The sequence below is a fragment of the Rhea pennata genome, chromosome 1, assembly GCF_028389875.1.
Source record: "Rhea pennata isolate bPtePen1 chromosome 1, bPtePen1.pri, whole genome shotgun sequence".
Taxonomy (NCBI): Eukaryota; Metazoa; Chordata; class Aves; order Rheiformes; family Rheidae; genus Rhea; species Rhea pennata.
This window is the reverse complement of record NC_084663.1, coordinates 124164139-124187322: the sequence shown is the minus strand read 5'-3', so window position 1 is coordinate 124187322 and position 23184 is coordinate 124164139. Positions and strand designations below refer to the sequence as shown.

Genomic DNA, 23184 nt, shown 5'->3' with positions numbered 1-23184 from the left:
AGCTAATACGATTCTTCTATTAAACAGTGTAGCATTTTGACAGAAATTGCCAAGAACCACAGGGGAGCATTAAGTCAATTGCTCTGACAAGTTTCAATCTTGGTATCACTTTTATTTAGTCTACCATATGCAGACCAGTTATACCACGGATTATATTAATATGCTAAAATCTTTGCAGTTTTCAACTTTGTTTTGATCAAAACAGTGTGAACTCTTGCCGAGTAATATTTAGAGAGATTTAATCCTCTGTACATGCAGAGTATGTATGTTACATACACATAACAATGAAGTACAACTGATTAGCTATTCAGATTAACTGTGTGTATTTATAAAGTTAACAGAATCTTTATTGAGAGATTATTTTTGAGTTCGTATTTTATAGGCCAGGTCGTGTTGGAAGAACAGAATTCTCCAGTACAACATATATAGTACTCTATAACTTGGAAGGAAAAAAACCCACTAAATTTCTTACCTCCAGCAACTAATCCAGACTCTCCTAACTGAATTGCTACCCCAAAGCCACCAAGCTTTACAGGAGCCGAATTCTCTTTTGAGGCAAGCAATACACAGTGTGGCTGAAAAAAAAAATAGACAGACTATTACAATACTTGAAAAGTATAATTTGCTTTTAAGAAAATACCTTCGTAAGTTAGCAAACAGAAGCTAGAGTTTTTTTTAAATGGGGTTCTTCATTTCAGATTTTTTTGGCGTGAACTCCTCTCTGTTGGTCTCCTTTTTAACTATCTCCTTCAGGAATTATCAGTACTCACTGAGAACACAAAGTGAAATGGTAGTAAAACAGAGATAAAGATGAAAGTCTGTGAAGATTTTTTTTTCTCCTGGAATTACTTTTTCTTTTTACCTTTGACACTTAAGCCTTATACTGTTCCAATTCTTCAGTTGAAACCATGATGCACTTTTATTCTTCACACAAATAATACCAAACACTATTTTGGGCCTTAATCACAGACTTCACCAATCAGCTTCCAACTGCAGAAAAGGAATGTCCCTGTGACATTTACAACAAATATTCTAGTGAGGGGGAAACTGTTTAGCTCTTTAAATGGGATTCCTTGCACAATTGTACATGCCTTTAATTTTGCACCTTCCTTCTATCAGTAAGAGTGAGATGTAAAATATAAAAATAGAGTAATACTGTACAATTATTTGCAAGGGTAGAGATGAGGAAGTAGAAGGAAGCAGCATATAAGCAACACTTACTAATCACAGTTTAGTATTTAACACACAACTAAAATACTGTAATTACTGTAAAGCTACTTTCTACATTTGCTCACAGCATCCTTTGCATAGTCAGCCATATTAGAATATTTAAAAGCACAAGTATCTGATCATGACAAATGATATATTTTTACCCTACACTTTTAAAATGGTGTTACTGTTTTGATTAAAGTATTAAGAAGAAGATAGCTTGTGCCAAAAAAAAAAAAAAAAAAAGTGACCAAAATTGGTCACTAAAAACAAAGTTTCTGTGAAAATAATGAACTCTCCAATTTAGAGTGAAATTCAGAGACTTTTTTTCTTTAAACAGAACTTCCCTCAGCAAAGTCCAAATTAACATTAAAATCAGTATTTTCAATAAACTGTGTTTTGCTAGTTAAAAATACCTTTAAAAAATGCAGTTGCAACATTAGTTAAACTTCCCCTTGTTGCTGCTTGCACTGTGTCAGCTGATTGCTATCACTTTTGCAGAGAAGCTGGTGCTTTAACTTTCTAGTGAGAGGACACGCATGTTACTCCTTCCTCTCTTCAACAGTGGTTTTGAAAAATCAGCAAAAGTTCTTAATAAACGGTAAGTAGCTTCCTCTTAAACTATACTAAAACAAATTTCTATTAGAATACAAATTAGATGTACTACTGAAAATTACCTTCAAAACTTTAATATACTTAGTTTCAAGCCAAATATGTCTCTTGCTTATAGGTGAAGACACTTCTTATATATTAGAAACATTCTAGCTTTTAGCATCTGCAGTGTAATTGATTTTTCCATCTCTCATTCACTTGAAAGATACAACTACCTATGTCATTATATGTCAAGGGTTTTACAGGATAGCAACATAAACAAGAAATTAAAGTGGAAGATAGCTTTCAAGATATGTTTGAAAGCACTGAGTTATTTACCGGATGAAATTTCTAAAATTATTTCTAGCTCAGATAATATGAAATAGCAAATATAACAAAGCAGTAGTCTTCAGAAGACTGCTAAGACAGTGCAGACCTACTCAATGCAATTTTAAGTTCAGCTAGCAAGGAAGTGTAGACTGTCTATCTGATAATTCAGATTCCGTATACAGGAGTGTTAGAGGTCATTAAGATTTTTGCTTAAAATGATGCTACTTTTACAGCTGCAATTATATTGCACATTTAAATGTAAACAGGCATTTTTAAGGCCTCGTACACAGACGAAGAACTGTGTATGGCACAGAGCACTTTTTCCTGTTGCAGGACTTAGTTGAAATTACCAAGAACAGTTTTGTTTTTTAATGAGACTTATGGGAACAAAAATCTGTCCTTTTAAAAAAATTCTAAATGTACTTCATGCAGTATTTTATCAATATGACACATAAATTAAATACAGAATTTATACTATCACTAACCAGTCTTAACTATCAAAAGAGCTCATTATTATTCTGCTCTCTTAACCACACTTTGCTTTGGCTTTCCTTTTTTGGTCAAAGCTGATTTTTATCTTCTAAGATTATACCTTCCAGGCCAAAAATAAGTTCACTGCAATTAGAAATCTTATGAAAACAAGGAAAATATGTTTATCACAGCATGAATGTGGTTTCAAGCCAATATTAGTTTTCTTGCACAACCTGAATATTACATTCAACAAAAGAAAAAAAGATTAAATTTGTATGAAGGTATTATTAAAAGCAAGCTATTATAATATTAGGAACTCACACAGTGTAACTTATAGCAGATTATATAGCCAAGTAGCTTTCATTTAAAGAAGCAATTAGCAGTTGATAACAGTGACTTGCATGAAAGTGATACCGGGTACCTATCTAAAAATGAATACTGTTCAGTATCATTTGATGTATTTCTAAGTATCCTGTATCAACACTGTCAACACTGAGAATACTTCTTTTTGCTATGCTTCCACATTTTTTGCATCTTAATTAAAAAATGTTCTCATTGTCATAATTGTCATAACAATTAGCTCAGCACAGGTTAATTCACTTATTGTCTTATTTAAATTTATGTAGCTTCAGACTGTGTATTCAGTAAGACAAGCAAACAGTTGGGTGATTAATTTATATAATTTCTCTTTACATCTCTACAGAGCAGCAAAGAAAATTCTAACAAATGATGGCTGCAACTTCAGCTGATTTTTTGAACATTCTTCCATACAGGGAAGTCATCTGGAGTAACCAAACCAACCTAGCCAGAAACTTCTTGGAAATCCAGAACAATGCCAGTTGTCCCTTAAATGAAGACTCATTGTCATTTGCTTTAATATTTTTTTACTCCATTATTTTTGTTATTGGATTGGTTGGAAATATTATAGCCCTGTTTGCTTTTCTCTGCATTCATCAGAAAAGGAATTCTATCCAAGTTTACTTGCTAAATGTAGCTATTGCAGATCTTCTGCTGATCTTCTGTCTTCCATTCCGAATATTGTATCACGTTACCAGAAACACATGGATGTTTGGATTGATTTTATGCAAGATTGTAGGAACTCTATTTTATATGAACATGTACATTAGCATAGTACTGCTGGGACTAATTAGTCTAGATCGCTATATAAAAATAAATAAGTCTGTGAAACGTCCTAAAATGTTAACTACTACACGAAGTATATATATTTGTTGCATAGTGTGGGCACTTGCACTAACAGGATTTATAATAGTAGTTGCACCATCTTTCCTTGAGAGTGAAGAAGGTAACTCCACTATGTGCTTTCATTACAGAAATAAACACAAGGCAAAGACAGAAGCAATTTTAAATTACTTTATTGTTGTCATTTTTTGGATAGTTTTTTTCCTTTTGATACTTTCATATGTTAAAATTGCCAAGAACCTTCTGAAAATTTCTAAGAAAAGAGCTAATTTTCCTAATGCAGGAAAATACACCCAGACAGCAAGGAATTCTTTCATCGTACTCATTATTTTCACTGTATGTTTTGTTCCTTATCACGTGTTCCGATTCATCTACATTACATCACAATTACAAAATCCATCTTGCTTTTGGAAGGAGATCATTCACAAATGCAATGAGGTCATGCTTATATTTTCATCTTTTAACAGCTGCTTAGACCCAGTTATGTATTTCCTGATGTCCGGAAGTGTGCGGAAGACTGTATTCCAGCTTATTTGTAGAAGACTTCATAGGGATTCTACAGTAACTTTAGAAAGTACTTCGGAAATGCAACTTGGACAATACGCACCCGAAAGATTATCTACTACCACTCCCTATTCAAGTTCTTTTAAAAAGAAGTCGCTGATCTGATCATTTAAATTAATGGATAATGGCTTCTCTTTGTGATTTTAGGACATCAGTTCAAGATACACCAACGTAATACTACGCAGTTACTAATCCTGCCTCTGTCTTCCCGTTGAGAAATGATAAGTCTTCTGTTCATGCAAAGAAGTGACTTTTTAGAAAGAGTTTACTTTCTTTATCGAAGAAAACAAAATGGGAAACTTAATGTTATCTCGGACATCTTCTATTCGACTCATCCAGAACACTAACTCTTTGGGGAGATTTCCACAGTGGTTTTAACCTGTATATATAAGGAATCTTGTATGTACACATTAGTATCACCAATTGCGTATGTAAACAACATGAATTTTGCAAAAGTAATGCTTTCGTAACCTATTCAAAAGAGCTATGCTACTTACTACAGATTTCCTACCTTTCTCTGTTTTAATACGTTTCAAAGAGATCAGTGTTTTAACTGCATTTTATAGAACTAATTTTTCAGGTGAGTATTTCAGAATTTAACAATGTATATGGCTTTACAATGAGCTAAAGAACAAGACGGTCATTAATTCAGTTATCATTACAGAAAACACACTTTGTTTTATTAAACAGCAAAATTAAAATTTTCAAGCCTTCTAAGCCCTTTATTAAATTTTCAATGTTTTTATGAATGTCAAGGTCAAATATCTCAGGAGGAGCATGCAAGGAATTAGGAAAATTGGAAATTCAAAAAGGAGAGAGGATAAAAGGGTATTTTCAGTTAGTTAAGACCTCCTTCAAACTTTGAGTGACAAATTTGGTAATTTCAGCTACAGCAGAATAATAAAAAAAATAGCTCTTGTGAACCTCTGAAGCATCAGCTCTGACCTTCATTCAGACTCCTAGTTCTTAGCTTCACCTGGTTCTTAAGGCTAACGCCTACCTAGACATTTCCAAAGCCACTCATTTCAACTGCACATTCCCTCTGGCAGAGATATTCTGTTTTCACATGATTAAAATAACTTTGATAACTGCTGATGCTATGTAAACAGTAATAAAATAGCAAATATACCTTACATGCAATTATATTTTCAGATTATAAGTCTTACATATTTAGACAAACATTAAAATTTCAAACTGCTCCATCATTTAAAAAAAAGGAGGGAAGGAAGTGAGGGTGGAGGGTGTTAGTCCTGAAGAGTTGCCATGAGAAGTAATTATACAAAAAATAACATGTGTGTCTAGCATGATAGGTCAAAAAGGTGAATAAATTAGATATTAGAACTTAGTTCTACAAAACAAGGTTTTATTATTCTAAACGCATGCAAGCAATACTGCTTAGGTAAACTGGAGTACAGAGGTTGATATGAGTGTTAATATGACTATTAATAACTTCTCTAATGGATTTTGTTACTTTTTTGATCAAATCTATTCCAAAACTAGCAAATTCTACTATTACTATACAATATGCTGGACTTAGAGAAGCTAGTGTTAAAATTCGCATTAAACACAACAGACCTAATATTTCACCTCTGCTAGTTATAAACCTAGTTTAATTTTTAGTGTGATTTTATTTCACCTAGATTTGGTTAAACTGAATATAAACATGTCAACCAAGTACAACATCTAGCCAATGTATTTTGTCACATTTTAAAAAAGGCACACTGTGAATTTTTTCTTAGTCTGCAAGGGGCTTATTTTTACAAACATTTAATTTTTGCAAAAGTATCTTCTTATTTTTATAAACATTTGATTTTTGCAAAAGTACCTTGGCAACTACATTTTTCTTAAACATTTCAACATAAAATTATTCACGAATTTTTACAGTAATTTCTGATTTATTCTCTCAATAACTTGTTCTATACCTTTTCAGAATCTTCTACGTGTTATCTCATCATCTTATTACATGTACCAAAGCAGGAGTTGTCTTGACTTTGTACAGCCTTTTTGTGCAGTGTCAAAAATAGCATGTTCCCTGTCCTCTATAGCTGAAGGCATTATAATAACACAAGAAGTCACATCAGCTCTGGTAAAGCTGGTATGGTTTAGAAACCAGCGGTTTACAAGACATAGGCATCATCTCATCATTTTCTCCCCTGTATTTGCTCTAATCTGCGTGGCTATTGGAAAACACTGATTAGCAGGCCACTGGAGGACTTGAACAAAGCAGAAATTCCAAAATTCTTTTACAGAATATATTTGTTTAAAACAGAATTTTCATTAAAAAGTTTTCTTTTTTTTTTTTTTTTTTTTTTTTTAATCTATGGACACTGCACAATTGCAAAAATAGACTGAGATCTTTCTGGAGGATCAAGTAATACTATAGAGCTTCAGTGCTACAAATGAGGTATACTTTTAAAGCCAAAAGCAAATAGCAACTTGTTCCCCAGGACAAAAACAAATCAAAACAAAACAATGTTCTGGATGTGTTCTGGTCCATCACTGGTCTATCATAAAGATATCATTAATATAGATATCATTAGGTAGACTTTTCTGCTTTAACAATTCTATTGGTGAAAGCTATTACATATTTTATACAAGAGTAAAGCCTTAAATATTGATACCTATTTGTATTGATCAGACACGTTCTACACTACAGCCATTCTTTACAGCTTTTAGGGAAGGAGCACCAAGGAAGTCCTGAGTACTATCAACAGAGAGGTTTTACACTATTTAGAAGAAAACCATTTCAGAAGAAATATTGAAAAATAACAGTTTCTCAGGACTACATGCTAGCTGCAAAATGCTTTAAAAGCATTTCAGTACCAGATCATTTAACTCTATAACCTGTCACTTAAATCAGCTTTAGTACATGAGCAAAGAAAAGCAAATGTGACCCAAATTTTTTTTAAAGAAACTTCAGAAGCTACCGTCTAATATTCATATTAGGCAAATTCATAGCACCTATTAAGAGAAATAAATTAGGCAAGTATGGGGTACACTAGGGAAGAGCAAACAGAGATTTCTGAGGGAAGTCATATACCAGAAAGTTTGTAAACGGAGGAGCTCTTTAGAGAAACTGAGAAGCACTGGGACAAAAATGATCTGATACCTGGACTTCAAGAAAGTCACTTACTAAATGCTCTTAAGTAAACTAAATTGTTAAATGATAACTTGTTTTTAGAACTAGTCAAAAGTTGGAAAGAAAGGCTAAGAATACGTTGTCTTTTTACTTTATGATGTTTCCCAAGAACACGCATATGGACCATGTTTATGAATACGTTGAACACTACAATCTGGAATGAGTGAAATGGGATGACAGAGTTTTCAAACAGTACAGGGTAGTCAAACCTAGAAGATAGGTTTAAGATATCAACTCTGTACTCAAAAGCAATCAAACAGCAAAAGGACTGTTCAAGTAATGAGAAAAGGAATGGAGAAGTCATCATTGTGCCACTCTGTCATTCACATGATACAGATTCTATCAAGAATACATTAAATAAAACTCTTCAGCTCAGAAATGAAAACCTGAACGGGGGGCACAAGTCTATGAAATCAGGTATGGCATGCAAGAGTGGATGACGAACAAAAATATGCTCTTTTACACAAGTTTAAGAGTAAGGGAACAATAGTTAGAATGATAAACAAGCCTCCAAAACAATCAAACAAGTAGAAGTAAGTTATTACAGAATTCCACAACTGTGGATGTCCATGCTTCAAGATGACAGAGGCCGAATGTATGAACTAGCTCAGAAGTGATTTGAATCTAGACAGCATTATCACATAGGAAATGATTATTAATGAATGAAAAACAAAGGCAGGTACCTACTATATTTTCATATTTAACCCTCAAAGTCTTTTTTTTTTTTTTTTTTTAATCAATCTGTCCCAACTTTAAAGGTAAAATGTTAGGTTCTGCAAACCAATATTACTGAAAAAGAAACAGTCCTGAAGCATCTTTGGAGGTCTGCTGAAAGTTATGCTGTGACATTTTCAATGGCTGTACTACTGGCACTTTAATACTGTTTCTTACTGCTTGTCTTAGCAGTGCTTACTAAGTGCTGTGAAGGCCAGCTACAGCAATTAAATCTTTAGCTGAATTTCAACATCAAAATCATTCCATTTATGCCTATAGAGAGTCACAAGTACAAGACACTTGATAAATAATTCAGACGTCCCTCCTCCTTTTTTTAATGTTTCATATGATGAATAATAAACAAACAGTGATAATTCATTCGTACAATACACATTTTGCAGCCTTTGAATAGTATATAGGTTTCAGTAGCATTTTTGTTAGACACAAACACTGCAACAAGTTGCAGAATAATCAATTTATGTCACTTTTACAGACATTCACTTCTATACCATTGATAATACTGGGACTATTACTGGAATAATATTCTTCTCTCTGCAACTAGGGGTTGACTCAACACGTCTATATAACCTGCACGAACCTTATTTTGTTTCTTTACTCATGTCTACAACACATCCTCAAATTTCAGTTGGTCACCAAAGTTTCACCTCTCTTTTTATGTTTGTAAAAAGGAGCACATATTCTACATTAGCATAAATATTAGCTACAAATACATAAACAAGATGCATATAAAGTATACATGTTGAGATGGTCACTTTAAGCCTTTTTGACTTAACAAACATTAATAGCTACATCGTCTTACAAATACCCCTTAAATCAGTGAAAAATATATGTCAAGAAACAGAACTGTTTGCCATAAACATGTTTATAACTTGAACTATAGACATACAAAAACGTATAGGTAACCAATTTTTATTTTCAAAATGAAGTTAATTGTAATTCTATTTTTAGCTTTCAAATTATTTTTTTTCATAAGGGAAGAAATTATAAATTATTCTGGTAATATTAACATGGAAAATGAATTAATGAAACCACAATGAAAGAAGCACAATCTTAGGTGGCTGAGAAACAATTAATTAAGAGTCTCTTATGGACACCTTGATGTAAAGGGCTCTCTGACAGCACATACAGAACCTGGGTGGAGTGGAGGGAGCTGTGCTACGTACTACAAATAAAGCGTACAGAGAAAAGGACCATCAGTGAAGCTCAACCAATCCAAAATACATTTTGAGCATTTTCTTTGTAGCAATAGCAATCATCTACCAGCCTTTTTTCCACCTCTTATCCAAATTCCGAGCTACTGAGGTCTCTGTGAAATCCAGCACAACGGAGAAGGTGCTACAGAACTGTCACCATCCAGTGGTCATAGACAGATTAGCAGAAAAATTTCTTGTACAGAAGTTGTTTGTGGATGGCTGGAGGGTGCAGATGTTTGGGGAGAGGAAAAGGGATGAAGTTGGAAAAGGCCCTCACGTTCAAAGTCCACACTTAGAGCTGGAAATACATATACATATGTACATACATACATACGTGTGTATGTTTATGTACGAAAGTGTGTGCACTTGCATGTGTACTTTTTTTTAAACTAGCTAGAATGTACTTAGAAGGTGGCGTTTTAATAACCTGAATTGTTAAACAGTGCTGCCTTCAAAAATGTTCTTGCTCTGGTTTGTAAATGATGATGAATATCTCACCTTGGCAGCAATTAGAAAGCAGGGCTCATTTCCTCACAGAATTCTCAAACCACATACAAAAAAGTCTACGTGCTTTTAAAAGAAAAATATACTTGCTATTCCTTCCACCAAAATTCTCATTATAGTAAGACATCCATACAAGAATACTAAATAACAAATCTGCAGACAATTCATTCTGCAGCTGAAAATCTCCAGCTTGCAGCCAATGGAATCTGTCTTTTAGTATCGGTTCCGCTCTTATTGCCATGTTTTTATTTTTGCTTTATTATTTTTACATTTTCACAGAAGCTTAAGAAATATCTGGAAAAGCCAAAAAGCTGTTATATACACATATATTTAACTTGAAAAAATGGTGAGGTATGTGGAACAAAACACAGTGAAAGCTTCCTATTTGCCTGTGATAATCAATACAGTTTTCATATAAAAGCTGATTCTAAAGTTAAAAGTAAAAATTGTCATGACAAATACACAGCCACTTTTTTTAAAAAAAGCAAATATAGTAAAGGAGACCTCTGGAGGTTGCACAAAGAATTTCACTGGGGAAGTGAAAAAACTGTATGCAGTATTTAGAATTAAGGACCTGCAGTATTAAAATTTGGAGAGATGATTTTTCTTCAACATAAGTTTTCCAGCTTGAAAGACCTTGTTTCTTTGTGTTTTATGTATGTAAAAGACTACCTGGAACCTGTGAAACACCTTTCCATATTTTATAACAGTCAAAGAATTGAAGCTATGTGTGCAATGTAACCCTACTTCTATACCACTAAGGATACTGGAAATGCCATGGAGTTATACTGCATACACTCATAATTCATCAAACAACATAGGAACTTTTGCTCTGGATCTATTTTGCTGAATCACAATGGCAGTACTAAAGCTGGTGAAAATAAATCATTAATGCACAGCAGTAAGTCTGACAGACCAACTCCCACCTGGCAAATAATTTATCTTCACTGATTCAGCAATAGTGCTTGACTGAATAGACTAGATTTAAACAAGAGCTTAGAGGACTTTGCTTTGATCAGCACTTTCCCCAACATTAAATACATATATTGACTATAGCTAAAATCCTCATTACATCAAGTCAGGAAGAAACATGGGCACATACTGGGTCTCCCTCTGCAAGGAAATGTAATAAACAGGTAGAGAGGAACCCTGGTGCTCTACAAGAAGTCTCCTGATCTACGTGATGGCCAACTGAACAAAACGGCACACAGTTCTTCTGTATGCTTCTGCCTTACAGTTTATACAGCAGCAGATTTGATGCATGCTATACATTTATTCAGTGTCTTCCAGCCTACATTTGGGTTTGCCTATTTCGCTGCGCCTGATACTCAGTAGCTGTCTTCCACCTTTGAAGTTGCAGACACTAAGACATATGCCCTTGGGTCTTCCATGACTCAGGGAGCCCCGACTGCTATGGGAGCCGGAGGGTCACCAGACCACTGCCTTTTTCCAGCCTACAAGGAGCAGCGGCTACCAGCGTGCAACGTTCATTAAGGAGCAGGCTGGTTCGCCATCTGGTTTGTGACAGACTGACGGGGCTGTCTCCAATCACCTTGGGCAGGTGGCATGGGAAAGGCAGTGCCCAGGCAGTCTGCAAGTGCATCATTAAGCCTTTTACAATCCATACTGAGCATATTATGTAATATGACCATATATGGCAAACTGAAGTATGTTTCCCCACAGTGAATTTCCCTGGTTTTGTGGCTTTGGGCCACAAAATATGCTGTCTGTATACAATGTCAAATACAATACAAATACATTGCCATTTATGTGGCAATGTGTTCCTTATTGCCACATAAAATCCAATAACATGCACAAATTAGCGAGTGATCACACCTTAAGAGTACCAAAAATATTAAAGTAAAAGAATGTATGTGAAGGTCATTATAGAGAACTTAGAATGAATTGCATTAAAGATACACTTGTACTGTTTGAATATCATCAAATATATTTTAAATAAAATAAAACATTTCCAAGTAAGGTGAATAGAAACAAACCACTAAAAGAATAATCAATGAAGATACTTACAACTTGGAATCAACAATATACTTCGGGGTTTTTTATTTATAATATTCCATTCCTTTGTCATTTGTATGACTAATCAGTTCCCAAATGAAGTGTGATAGATTGTAATTCAATGTAACAATCTATCATCATACAATAATTCAGAAGAAATGGAGGTGCACTAGCTCCTCCCACACCATGAGTTATGGTCACAGAATCTTAAATACTACAGGTGTAACCAACTGAATAATAACAAAGCCCCCTGCTAACTAAATTTGCTTACATCATTTTTGGCATCTAGTTATGCTTTACTCTTAGCAAATTTTCAGAATATGTATTCTTGTATTTAAAAACAGATGGAATACTACAATAACAAAGACTTCTAAGACAGTTTAAGAGACTACAAAATATTTAATTAACAAAAGACTCTATTTTAAAAATAGTTCTAATATATATTCAAAGTAGAAAGGGGAAAAAAACAGTCATGTAAAAACAACTAGTACTCTCCAAAGTTTAACTAAGGCTAACAGGAATAAGAAATAAAGTACATACAAACTAACTGCAGCATTACAAACTGATTACTAACGCTCCACAACAAGTTTCCCTCGCCTAAATTTAATCCTAAATCAGATTAATTATCTAGTTGAAATAGGAGGCCAGCACACATGCCCATCACTTGAGAAAAAAATATAAAATTAAAAATGAACCTGAACAATACAATTCACAGTACACCACTGAAGTGTATTCTCACTGTGGATGTTTAAACATAGGGCAAAACTAACAAAACAAGGATCTTGATAATATTGCAGAAGTTTTTATATGGTATCTTCTCTGTTCTCACAAAGGAACTTATTTATAGCTGATGAAAAGCCACACTTCACAGCCACAGACATTTCAGACAAAAAAATTCAAGAGTCTTAAGCTCTGCAGAGCTAAACAGATCTTGATCTGTGATCAAACCTTTCTCGTGGAGGAGGAAAACTGTCTTGTGCAGACTTTTGGATAGTTTGTATAAAACACTAGATTTCTTGTACAGAAACGGATCAAGTTTCCCCCAACTGATTGGTAATCCTAGAACATCACACCAGCTGTAAACTGCTTCCATAGAATCCATCATTGGACTACACGTACATAATCTATTAATTTGGTCACTTAAATCTCAAATGAGGATAGATATGGATACTGTATCATTACACATGGGTTTCAAGAACAGCCAGTTGCTTTGTTGCTTTGTGAAAACTCTTGGAGCTGAAGTTAAACAGCACTGAAACCAGTTTTCACCCATAAAATACTTTTTTTTTTCATTCTGGGAAGTGGGCAGTCTTAAAGAGAATGACAGCAACAATTCCTCCACCCCTAAAAGGAGGAAAGCACAGTATAAAACACTGTAAGCTATTTCTGTGCCATAGCTTCATAAGCAAAAGGCTGTTACAATCACTCTTCCACACTATCTCCTTCTCCTTATTCTTCTAATGGAGTCAAATCTGGATCTAATTTCATAGTCTTTGCTGTGCATCTTTTGGTCTGAACTTCAGATGCTTAGCTGCTTGTTGACTCTGCAAATGAAAGGTGCAAATTCTGAAAACCTATCTATGATGGACAGATACTTTTCTTAACTGTACTTTCCAGATTTAAATAAATATCATTCTTTTCATTGCAGCAGCGGAGACATAAAGGAAGTGCTTCAAATAGAAATATTTCCTCTCTGCAAAGGAAGGTGCTTGCAGCTTATATAGGTAAGGTTAAACTTGTTATTTCTTTGTTTCACCTGACAAAATGTGCGCATTGACAAAGAAATGAGCATTAGATTTCTAAACAACTAAATTCAACAGTTAATTTGTGAGCTTAACTCATTGTGATAAAAGAATTTAATATGTTTTGGCTCAACCATCTATATGGAACTTACACTAAGGCACAACAGCTACAAAATTGTTAATTTTCCAATTGTAAAACATACACAATTTGCTCAGTGTAATTTTTAATTTTTTTTTTGGGGGGGGGGGCTAGTCTACTTGGTCTCTGGGCTTTTTATCATAGTTATACAGAATGCTCTTCTGGTTTTGAGTTCAGTTTCTTTTAACTGTTTCAAAAAAGAGTACCATCAACTTATAAGGTGGAAGCTGTTAGAATACTTTACATATGCTTTTATATGGAATAAAAGCTCACTAGGATACACATAACTAAATTCATATCTGTAGAACAAGAGAATCTATTTTCACTACAGGTTAGTAAACTGAAATGGTAGTTTTATATGCAGTCATGGTACAGAGCTTTAAACACCAAATAGATTTTGTTTCTTATTTACAGTTTGGAAATTAAGAAAAAATTGAAAACTGAACTTGGAAAAATAAATATACTGCTATTTCCAGCAATCATTTCTTATGGTTAAAAATATAGACTAGATTGTTTATACAAAATATATATCTAAGACCATGGCTTGAACAAAGTGACATTAGATACTGACAATCTTTACAGTGAGCACAAGATAAATACACCTAGCCAGATTCCAGAATCACGTATAGCTGTATTTCTTCCATATATGGAGGCAAGGAATACTCCATTTCTGCAACTGAAGTAATATTTTGCATTTGTTTTGCATATTTAATTTAAAATGTTTGAGAAGTTGTCTCCAAAGCAGGCTACAGATGTTCAAAAAGACTGAGAAAAACAGACACCACACAAAGTATTCTCAGGCCCTAGCTTAAGCTGTTTGTTTCCTTATTTATGTTATCAGACTGTATGCATATAAAATCTTGGGGTTTAGGTATGTGCCAGCTTTTTATGTAAAATTCTGTCAGTGAAAAAATGGCCAAATGTCAAATGCCCATCATGAAAATTCAGGATGGCCAAAAAGCAGTTAGAAAAGTAGGGGAGGAAAAGGAACAGTTAAAATAAGAACAACAAATAAAAGATGTTCAGATGTTTTAGATGCACACTGCAGAAAAATAATTAATTTAATTGTGTTTCAGCTCTGATCATTCATTCAAGGAAAACTGGTGTAAATGAAAAATTCAACTTGTCTTCAGCCATCGTTAGCTACTACTGTAGCTCTACCAGTCATCTACTCTTTCCTATTTACTACTGGCAGTTTTGGAAATATTCTTTCTGCCTGGATATTTTCAAGGCAAATACCTACAAAAAGAACACAATACATTTACCTGGCAAATCTTGTTGCTGCAAATTTACTCATATGTAGTACTATGCCTTTTCTGGCTGCCTACTTTGCAAGTGGGTCTCAATGGACATACGATTCCGCAGCATGTAGAATAGCAAATCACCTTGGAACTCTCCTTATGCACATCAGTATGTATGTAACCATTACAATTTTATGTTCGATGGCTCTAAGTCAGTATGCAACACTGAAGAAAAGCAATGACCTCACACAATACTCTCAAACAGTTAATGAAAGCTTTTACAGATGTGTGCTTGAAAAGTTTCGTCAGCCAAAATTTGCTAAACACTTGTGTATCACTATATGGCTTATCGTGGTGTGCATAACTGCAATAGCTGTAACATACGATGCCAAGGCAAAGCCTGTGCAAGAATTTCACAAATGCTACAATATCAAGGTAGAATCTGGTGAATATACCACAAAGATTGCGGTTTCTGTTGCTACTGCATGTTTTTTTGTATCTTTTATAACAGTAGTGCTGTCATACTATTCGCTTACCAGACATCTGAGTAAAATACAAAAAAACACCTGCATTGGAAAGAAACATCTGATTTACAGAACAGTCAAAAGAAACATTCTTGTAATTCAGATAATATTAACTGTCTGCTTTCTTCCGTATCACATTTTTAGGCCACTTTTTTATGTTCTGCTTACAAATAAAGACTGCCAAAGGTTAAACTATCTAGTGGAAATTAAAAATTTCCTTACTTGTCTTGCTGCTGCTAAGAGTAGCTTAGATCCACTTATAACCCTTCTTCTAGACAAAACATTTAAAAAAAGTCTGTATGGCCTGTTTAGAAAATCCACATAAAAACACCACAAATGTACAGCTGATACCTTTAATGAAGAGACACCCCCCCCCAAATAGGAAGGAAGATGGAAGGATGTCAGTGGAATATAACTAATAGTAAACTCATTTTAACTATATCTATAACAAGACTTCTATGTGAAATAAGTATTTAAATAAAATGATAAAATATTACTTGTATTACTTTAAGTGATCTTGCTTGCTACATCAACATCAGACATAAATCCTACATGTACATCCAAATGAATCCAAGTAATTTATTCATTCAATTGTGTACTAACATTTTCTCCATGCAAAGTAAAGATGTTACATTTTTAATTTGAAAATAGTCAAGGAAGAAGGCTGAAACTAGGTTGAAGTTGAAGACATAGCTCTTTCATCATCCATATTCCCAGCTTTCAGACAGGAGCTTCCTTCCTATCAAAGAATAGGATAGAACAAAGCACAGATGTTTACTCTGGACTGGCTAAACTATTTATCAAAGACTTAAGGAAAGAAAAAGAAGCTAACAAAGAACTACAAACCACATTTAACAAGTATTTTTTGTTTAGAAATAGTTTACTAGAAGGCTTGTTTACCTATGTCCATGATATTAGGGTTTTGCTATAGTAACTGTTTTCTTGGGGGTAGTACCCTATGTGAATAAGTTATGCACCTACTTATTTTTTATTCTAGCTGTTTAATAGCTTTATATTATAACTGCAGAAATCTTAAGAGGTAAGATTTAATTCATATATCATCCTGCTCTGGCATTTCCTGTCATGGGTACAGAGTGTTATTGAAGTTACATTTGCAAGAGAGTGACTCAGAAGAGAAAGTTTTGATGGTGACTTCCAACATGCAAGGGTGAAGGATCCAGAGATGGGGAGAGCTCTCATGGCCCAGCTGAAGGATTTGAATTAGTGTTTGAGAAGAACACATTTTATGTGCTCTGCAGATCGGTCAGAAATTGTTTTTCTTGGAGTCTTAGTCATGGCAGTTATATTTAATGAACACTTTCAACAGTAGTTACATTACTGGTACATAGCCTTTGTGTGCTAAGCATATTGTATTCATCTAAGAGTGCTATAAAATTCTCACGTCAAAGGTGAATTAACACATGCTACTCCAAAAGGCACTTAGTTCAAAACAATGTTTACATCCAGACCACTTACAGAAGATGGCTGCACAAAATTAACACAAAAAATCTACAACATTGTAACAGATCTGAATGCAAAAAATATTAAGAAAAAAGAAAAAGGATGTAATGCACACATGCACTTATTTCTAATGTCTGGTACTATTTGAGATTAATAAAAAATTTACAGGATTTCTACACACAGATTAGTCTTGTTAGGTAATTCTATAGTTTAAATAGGAAGGCACAAATATTTATTATCACTTATTGGTATAGAAAATATAATTATAAACAAAAAATAACACTGTTGTTTATTAGGAGTATGAAACTAGGCGTATGACGCACAGCAGGATTTTTTTTTTCTTTGCTGTAGAAGTTAAAATACGATGACTTCAGTAGGGATTTTAATCAATTCTGTGGAAGACACTTAAGATTGTCTTTTCCCTTCTTGACTCTTCTCTGCAACTGAGATTAAAAAGAATTGTCCCCTGAGCACAGTCAGTGCTATAGAACACTAGGTATTCTAAAAAGTCCAGTCACTTGTTCAAAATCGAGTAATAAAATTTAGTGAGCAATTCTGTCTTCAGTACTCTAGTGAGTTCCATGACAGGTACAATAAGCTGACTCGTAAGATTGGCATATAGCACCACAATGCATTAGGTCTCCTATCCTACTGCCTGCAAGCATGAACTTCCCGGGAATGACCCAAAGACTGTCTATCATCCGACACCTGCTACCTATTCTGCAGAAGTTCAATAAACACTCAAATGAAAAAGGCAAATGAAAAAGGCAGAAAATTACAGGAATATAATATTTTATTTAATACAATGGGTAACAACCCATGAGAACAAAATTTGGTACTAAACTCTTTTACAGGATTCTCATGTGGTGTTTATCAAATGACTTAGGGCAAAAACCTTAAGTGGGCAGCTCCAGAGAGTAATTCTACAAACTCCCGTGGGAACACTGCTCTAGAAACAGAGCTTATGAGCACAAAAAAGTGGTTTGTGTGGGTGTGTGTTTTTTACTGTGCAACACAGCCAATGGAGAGATCCCTAAACCAGGACTAAGCTGAGCAGCTTAATCCTCATGACAGCACAGTGCTGCTTAGGCTATTGCTTCTAGACTGGTAGCAGTATGTTTGGGAAGCAAACCAGTTTAGGATCATTGTGCTTCTACACTGCAGAGATCAGAACAAGCACCCGCAACTTCTGTCCTTCTTTAAACTCATTTCATAATGAATGCAGTTCACAGGGTATCTCAGTAAGGTGCCTGAGGAGGATGCAATTCTCAATACAGAATTTTTAGTGGTAATAAAGGCTCAAGTCATTCTTTCTCTACTCTTCTAGTCTCAGACACTTGTTTCCCAGTGCTGTAATTATCAAAGACATAAAGATGAGTGAAACTTTGGAAACTAGCAATCAAATGCAACTTTGAGACAGATTCTTAATGGAATCCCACTCCACAATTTCCACTTAGGATGATGAAATGACATATACTTTTACTTTTTCCTGTATGTTCTCTTCTAAATTTTTGAATTACATCAATTTTTCTTGATTTACTTACTGAAAAAGCTTTTGTGCAGTACAGGCAATTTGAGAAACTACAAATCAAGTAATATATTGCTCAGCATTTAATACAACAGTTCAGGGAAGAAAAATCCCCCAAAATAGAGAGTCAAGATGGGGGCAAAGAAATACTTCAGCAAAACACAGCTCATGTTAAACTTCTTACATTGCTCAGACATCCCTATGCTGACTTTGAATTATATGAACAAAATGCAGGAATTCACTTCTAGGGCAGGGAACACGAAAAGCTAGGCTAAACATGCCTAGACTATTGAGGTAAAAAAAATAGTGAATACCTCATTCTTGGAACCTCTTTTAACTTCTGTGTTGAATAAAGGAATGCTCCTCAGAAAAACACAGCATGCAAGGATTACTTCAGAAGGAATATTCACAAGAAGATGCATCAAAACTAGACAGGAAACTCTAATTCCATCTCTGTTATTCATTTGGGAACCTTAATATTCTTTTAATAATTGGGTATATAACAAAATCCACAAGATCAGATGCCTACTGGATCTCAAAGACCTAATAACTTCTAGAGGAGTCATGAAAAAGGCCAGCTGTTATTATTTGCCCCCAGAAAGTATAAAAAAAGTAAACAGACACGCAACAAATCTCATTTTGTTATTCAAAGATTGAAAAGAGAAAATGGTATTACAGAACAGCTTCTATTCAGACTATTTTGTATTTGTTTGAATATGTATTTGCAGGCATAAACACACACATAAATGAATATATACATGCGTGTGCATGCGCGCACACACACACATGTCCTTCTACACACACACACACACACGTACAAGCCTTACTTGGTTTCCAGGTACACCTAAAAGCAAAATATAAGAGCCTTGAACTTACTGGCAAAGCTTAGGTGCTTAACTACAATTAGTTTAGTAACTGAGCATGCTCTAAGAATCTGTGTGCTTAATTCAATTATAGATAGCACATAAATCAGCATGTAAATCTACTGGCAGGTCAAGTCTGAAGTCACCTGGACCAACTGAGACTTGCACATGACACACAACAGTGCATAATGCTTAGTCCTATCCTGTTTACACACTGAATTGAATCTTAAAAACAGAAAAGGCAGAATCTATACTTATGCTTTAGCAGTCTTATCTACTTAGCTGATCACGCGTTGAAAACAAACTTTCATGCTTACTGACATAAACCTCCAATTAAAATCTTGTACATTTACATTTAATCAACAAGCTTGACTGATATCAGTTATTTTATTCATCACATGAATGTATACAAGCTTTCAAACTACACGGAAATCATAAACCAAGGTTTGACTATTTGATATATCAAAGGATAAAAACCTAGCTATTAAATATCTTTATGTGATTAAATTATCTTGTATCACTTATTATATTAAAAGGTATTACACAGCCATCACAATATAGGTTGATATACTGACGACTGTAAAGTCTCTCAATGTTTTACTGATAAAACAATTCAGTTGAAGGTATTGCAAAAATGAACAGGTGAAGGAAAAGCACTTTTTACAGAAAAACTTTGCAACATATAATGCTTAAAAACAGTCTGTTTCTTAAGGTGAATCACATTTTGCTTTCAAAAACTAGCACAAAATTCATCTAACAACATCAATAAGTTTAATGCCTTGCTAACAGGTAATTCATTGAAACTGTCAAGACAAGACAAAGCCAGAGCTAGTAACTGCTCAAAATATTCAATACTGACCAAATGTGACCATGAGAAAAAACACAATGTAGCTATAAGTAGTCCAACATCACATCAAGTGTCATTGGAAACATTTAAGTTCATTTATTTATAACAAAAATGTCACTTTCAGCTTTTCAAAACATAAAAAAAATTCTACAGCACAGAGTTTAAGGAAATTCAATAATTAATGTTATCTCTCACAGTTAAAAGTTGTAGTGATATATTATTACTTTTTCTTTTTCCTGAAGAAAGATGACTTGTCTTTAGTTCTTTTAAATCTTGAGGTACGTTAGTGTCTTCAGTAAGTTGCAAGAGCTGGGCCTGTTTAGCCTGGAGAAGAGAAGGCTCAGTGTCTACAAATATCTTAAGGGAGGCTATCAAGAGGTTTGGGCCAGACTCTTTTCAGTGGTACATAAAGATAGAACAAGAAGCAATAGGCACAAACAAGGAAATTCCACCCGAATATACGGAAAAATGTCTTCAGGGTAAGGATGACAGAGCACTGGACCAGGTAGCCCAGAGAGGTTGTAGATTCTCCTTCTCTGGAGATATTCAACACCCATCTGGCCGCAATCCTGTGTAACATTCTCAAGGCGACCCTGCTTGAGTTGGGCTAGATGATCTCCAGAGGTCCCTTCCAATCTTGACCATTCTGTGATACATTGTAATATACAAGACGACTATCTTCAACTGTATTTATGTTAAGAGGCAGATTTATCTGACCTCCTGAGAAAACCCACTTTGATGCAGCTAAGTTAATCCAATTTCTTATTTCCTTATCCCAGTAGGTGAAGTAAGAGAAAATGCTATCATGCAGGAGAGACTGTAGTAAAAATGGATATACGGAAGAAAAAGATAGGCCATTTTTTCCTTATTTCTTTAACCTGTCTTTAATCACTTATCACTTTTTAATAATGATTTTAATGAAATATCTGCATAATTGTCTATACTGACTGCTCAAGAGAAAGTGGCTGACTTCCATGACAAATAATACTCAAAGTCTCATATGGCTTTTAGTATAGAAAAGAACAAACATTTCATTCCACATTATTCCTACTACCATTTTCTGTTTTTTTACATGATCACAATTCTGCATACAAACTACTCTGTAAGAACATTTTGTATCAAAAAGAGACCATCTCAGTGTTGATACTTTCTGAAGCTCTCTTTTAGATACTTCTGAACAGCAAGGCCTTGATAAAATAAAGAGAATGGCTGAATCCTATTTTATCAAGTTGGCATACTAGGAGTAAAATGTAGTGATAAAGAAAAATGTTTCTTTAGAAACATTCTTTAGAAAATGTTTCTGAGATTCATGGTTCTGATGCAGTTTTCTACTCTCTTGCATTAGAATTTTCTGCTTTAGTTATAATAGGATGTAACTTCCAAGCAGTGGATGAATGCAGCATTACAATGAGTGAAGATGAAGCAAAGATACAATTGTAACTGATTATGATTTTAAAAAATGCTACAAAGAAACTCAAGAAATGCCTGGTTTTGTAGCAAATTAAGGAAATTAAGACAGTCAGAAGCCATTTTAAGAAAGTTTTTCATATTTGCTTCTGCCATAGGAGTTGAGGCTAATGGAATATGGGAGTTTGTCATAGGCTGCAGTCATAGTGGTCCCAAGGCTCTGGTAGAACCTTTTCACGTACATAAGTCTGGTGAAGTCTCTGGCATCAGACTATAGCAGACTGAAGTATTCCTATTCTAACTCCTTTTATCTACTCATATAATTTGGAAATTAGTTAGTTAGACTACTTCCTTTTAAAACAACATCTACAGTGACATCTAGAGATGGGATATTGCAATTAATTTAATAATGTTCTACAATCAAATCTATGGTTACAGTATTTCTACTCAGTTTTTGTCAAGATTAAACATTATCTGGTGTGGGTGGGGATGAGTGGATAGGTATCTATCTATATCTATCTATCTATAGACACATTCACTTCAGACAGTAAGATTAAAAATCTTTACTCACTCATGTAATCAAATAGTTTTATTTCCAAAGAATGATATTTAATAAAACACATTGTTTTTAAAGTTTAAGTTTGGATAGGCTGCAAAATAAATTCACTTTCTACTGAATGAAGCCCTTAAAACAGAAACTTTTTTTTTTTTGAAGAACATGGCCCAACAAAAACATATGCAGCTTTCAGGATGCCAAAGCAACGTAAAGATCTTGTTTATTCTAAAATTCTCATGTGGTATCAAATGCATCCTAGTAAACTAGGAGCTTCAAGATAAAACAAGACCAGTTATTCTATTAGTGAGGAAGCAGATGCCTTTAGAAACACTTGCTGTAAGAAATGACTCAAACTTTTGAGACACCAAACAAATTTAACACAAAACTCTCTTATTCTATATGGAATAATCTTCTTGGTTTTGGAGGGAAAGGGGGAAAAAGAAAAGGAAATAAGGAATTGGTGAAATGCCTGCATACTTGAGACCAAATAACTGCTTAAAAGTAAATCATCAGTTCAATGCCCATACATATCACCTGTAGGATGCATGAAGCATAGCTCACCCTCTGTCATTTCTGTTCACTAGAACCTAAGCTTCATTTCTCAAACTGCACCATCATCCTCATTAGATGTTTTCATTAATTGCTATCATACTTGACTCAAATCAAGCCAGAAGAGCTATCTCAGAGAATAAAATTTTCAAGGAATATGTATTCAAATTAAAAGAGAGTCAAGCCCAAATGGTTAGATTAAAACTCCTAATTATTTACGTCAGGGTATTTTAGGATAAGCTAGTACCATAAATACTCAAGAAAACAGTACAAAATTCACTAACTCAAATATCCTATGTATGTAAACTTCTTAAAGATTGCATTTTTCCTCCTAAACTTGATCATATTAGAGAAGTTTTCAGTACAATAAATATC

The 23184-nt window shown here is 34.2% G+C and overlaps 3 protein-coding genes across 5 annotated transcripts in view; 2 read left to right on the top strand and 1 right to left on the bottom strand.

Moving 5' to 3' along the window:
- The window catches only part of CASK (calcium/calmodulin dependent serine protein kinase), a 215998-nt gene that overhangs the window by 96456 nt on the left and 96358 nt on the right, over positions 1-23184 (bottom strand). For both annotated transcript variants that reach the window (XM_062599616.1, XM_062599625.1), the window contains exon 6: positions 473-575. In XM_062599616.1, the coding sequence (XP_062455600.1) occupies positions 473-575 (103 nt within the window). The remainder of the gene's footprint in view (positions 1-472; positions 576-23184) is intronic.
- Positions 1741-4997, top strand: GPR34 (G protein-coupled receptor 34). Of its 2 annotated transcripts, none has more exons than XM_062573955.1 (2): positions 1741-1810; positions 3305-4997. In XM_062573955.1, exon 2 carries the CDS (start codon positions 3328-3330, stop codon positions 4468-4470), a length of 1143 nt encoding a protein of 380 aa, XP_062429939.1. In that variant the 5' UTR covers positions 1741-1810; positions 3305-3327; the 3' UTR covers positions 4471-4997. The 2 variants fall into 2 exon arrangements, with proteins under 2 accessions (XP_062429939.1, XP_062429930.1); XM_062573946.1 differs by having other exon boundaries at positions 1742-1810; positions 3375-4997.
- GPR82 (G protein-coupled receptor 82) lies at positions 14943-15923 on the top strand. Its single transcript, XM_062599654.1, has one exon. The coding sequence runs from the start codon at positions 14943-14945 to the stop codon at positions 15921-15923; it is 981 nt and encodes a 326-aa protein (XP_062455638.1).

Bases quoted from the DNA above. Each gene is read 5' to 3' on its own strand.
- GPR34 (XM_062573946.1), top strand. From the start codon at position 1,749: ATGTTACTCCTTCCTCTCTTCAACAGTGGTTTTGAAAAATCAGCAAAA. The intron at 1,811-3,374 runs GTAAGTAGCTTC...TCTTCCATACAG, and splicing joins GCAAAAGTTCTTAATAAACG to GGAAGTCATCTGGAGTAACC.
- GPR82 (XM_062599654.1), top strand. From the start codon at position 14,943: ATGAAAAATTCAACTTGTCTTCAGCCATCGTTAGCTACTACTGTAGCT.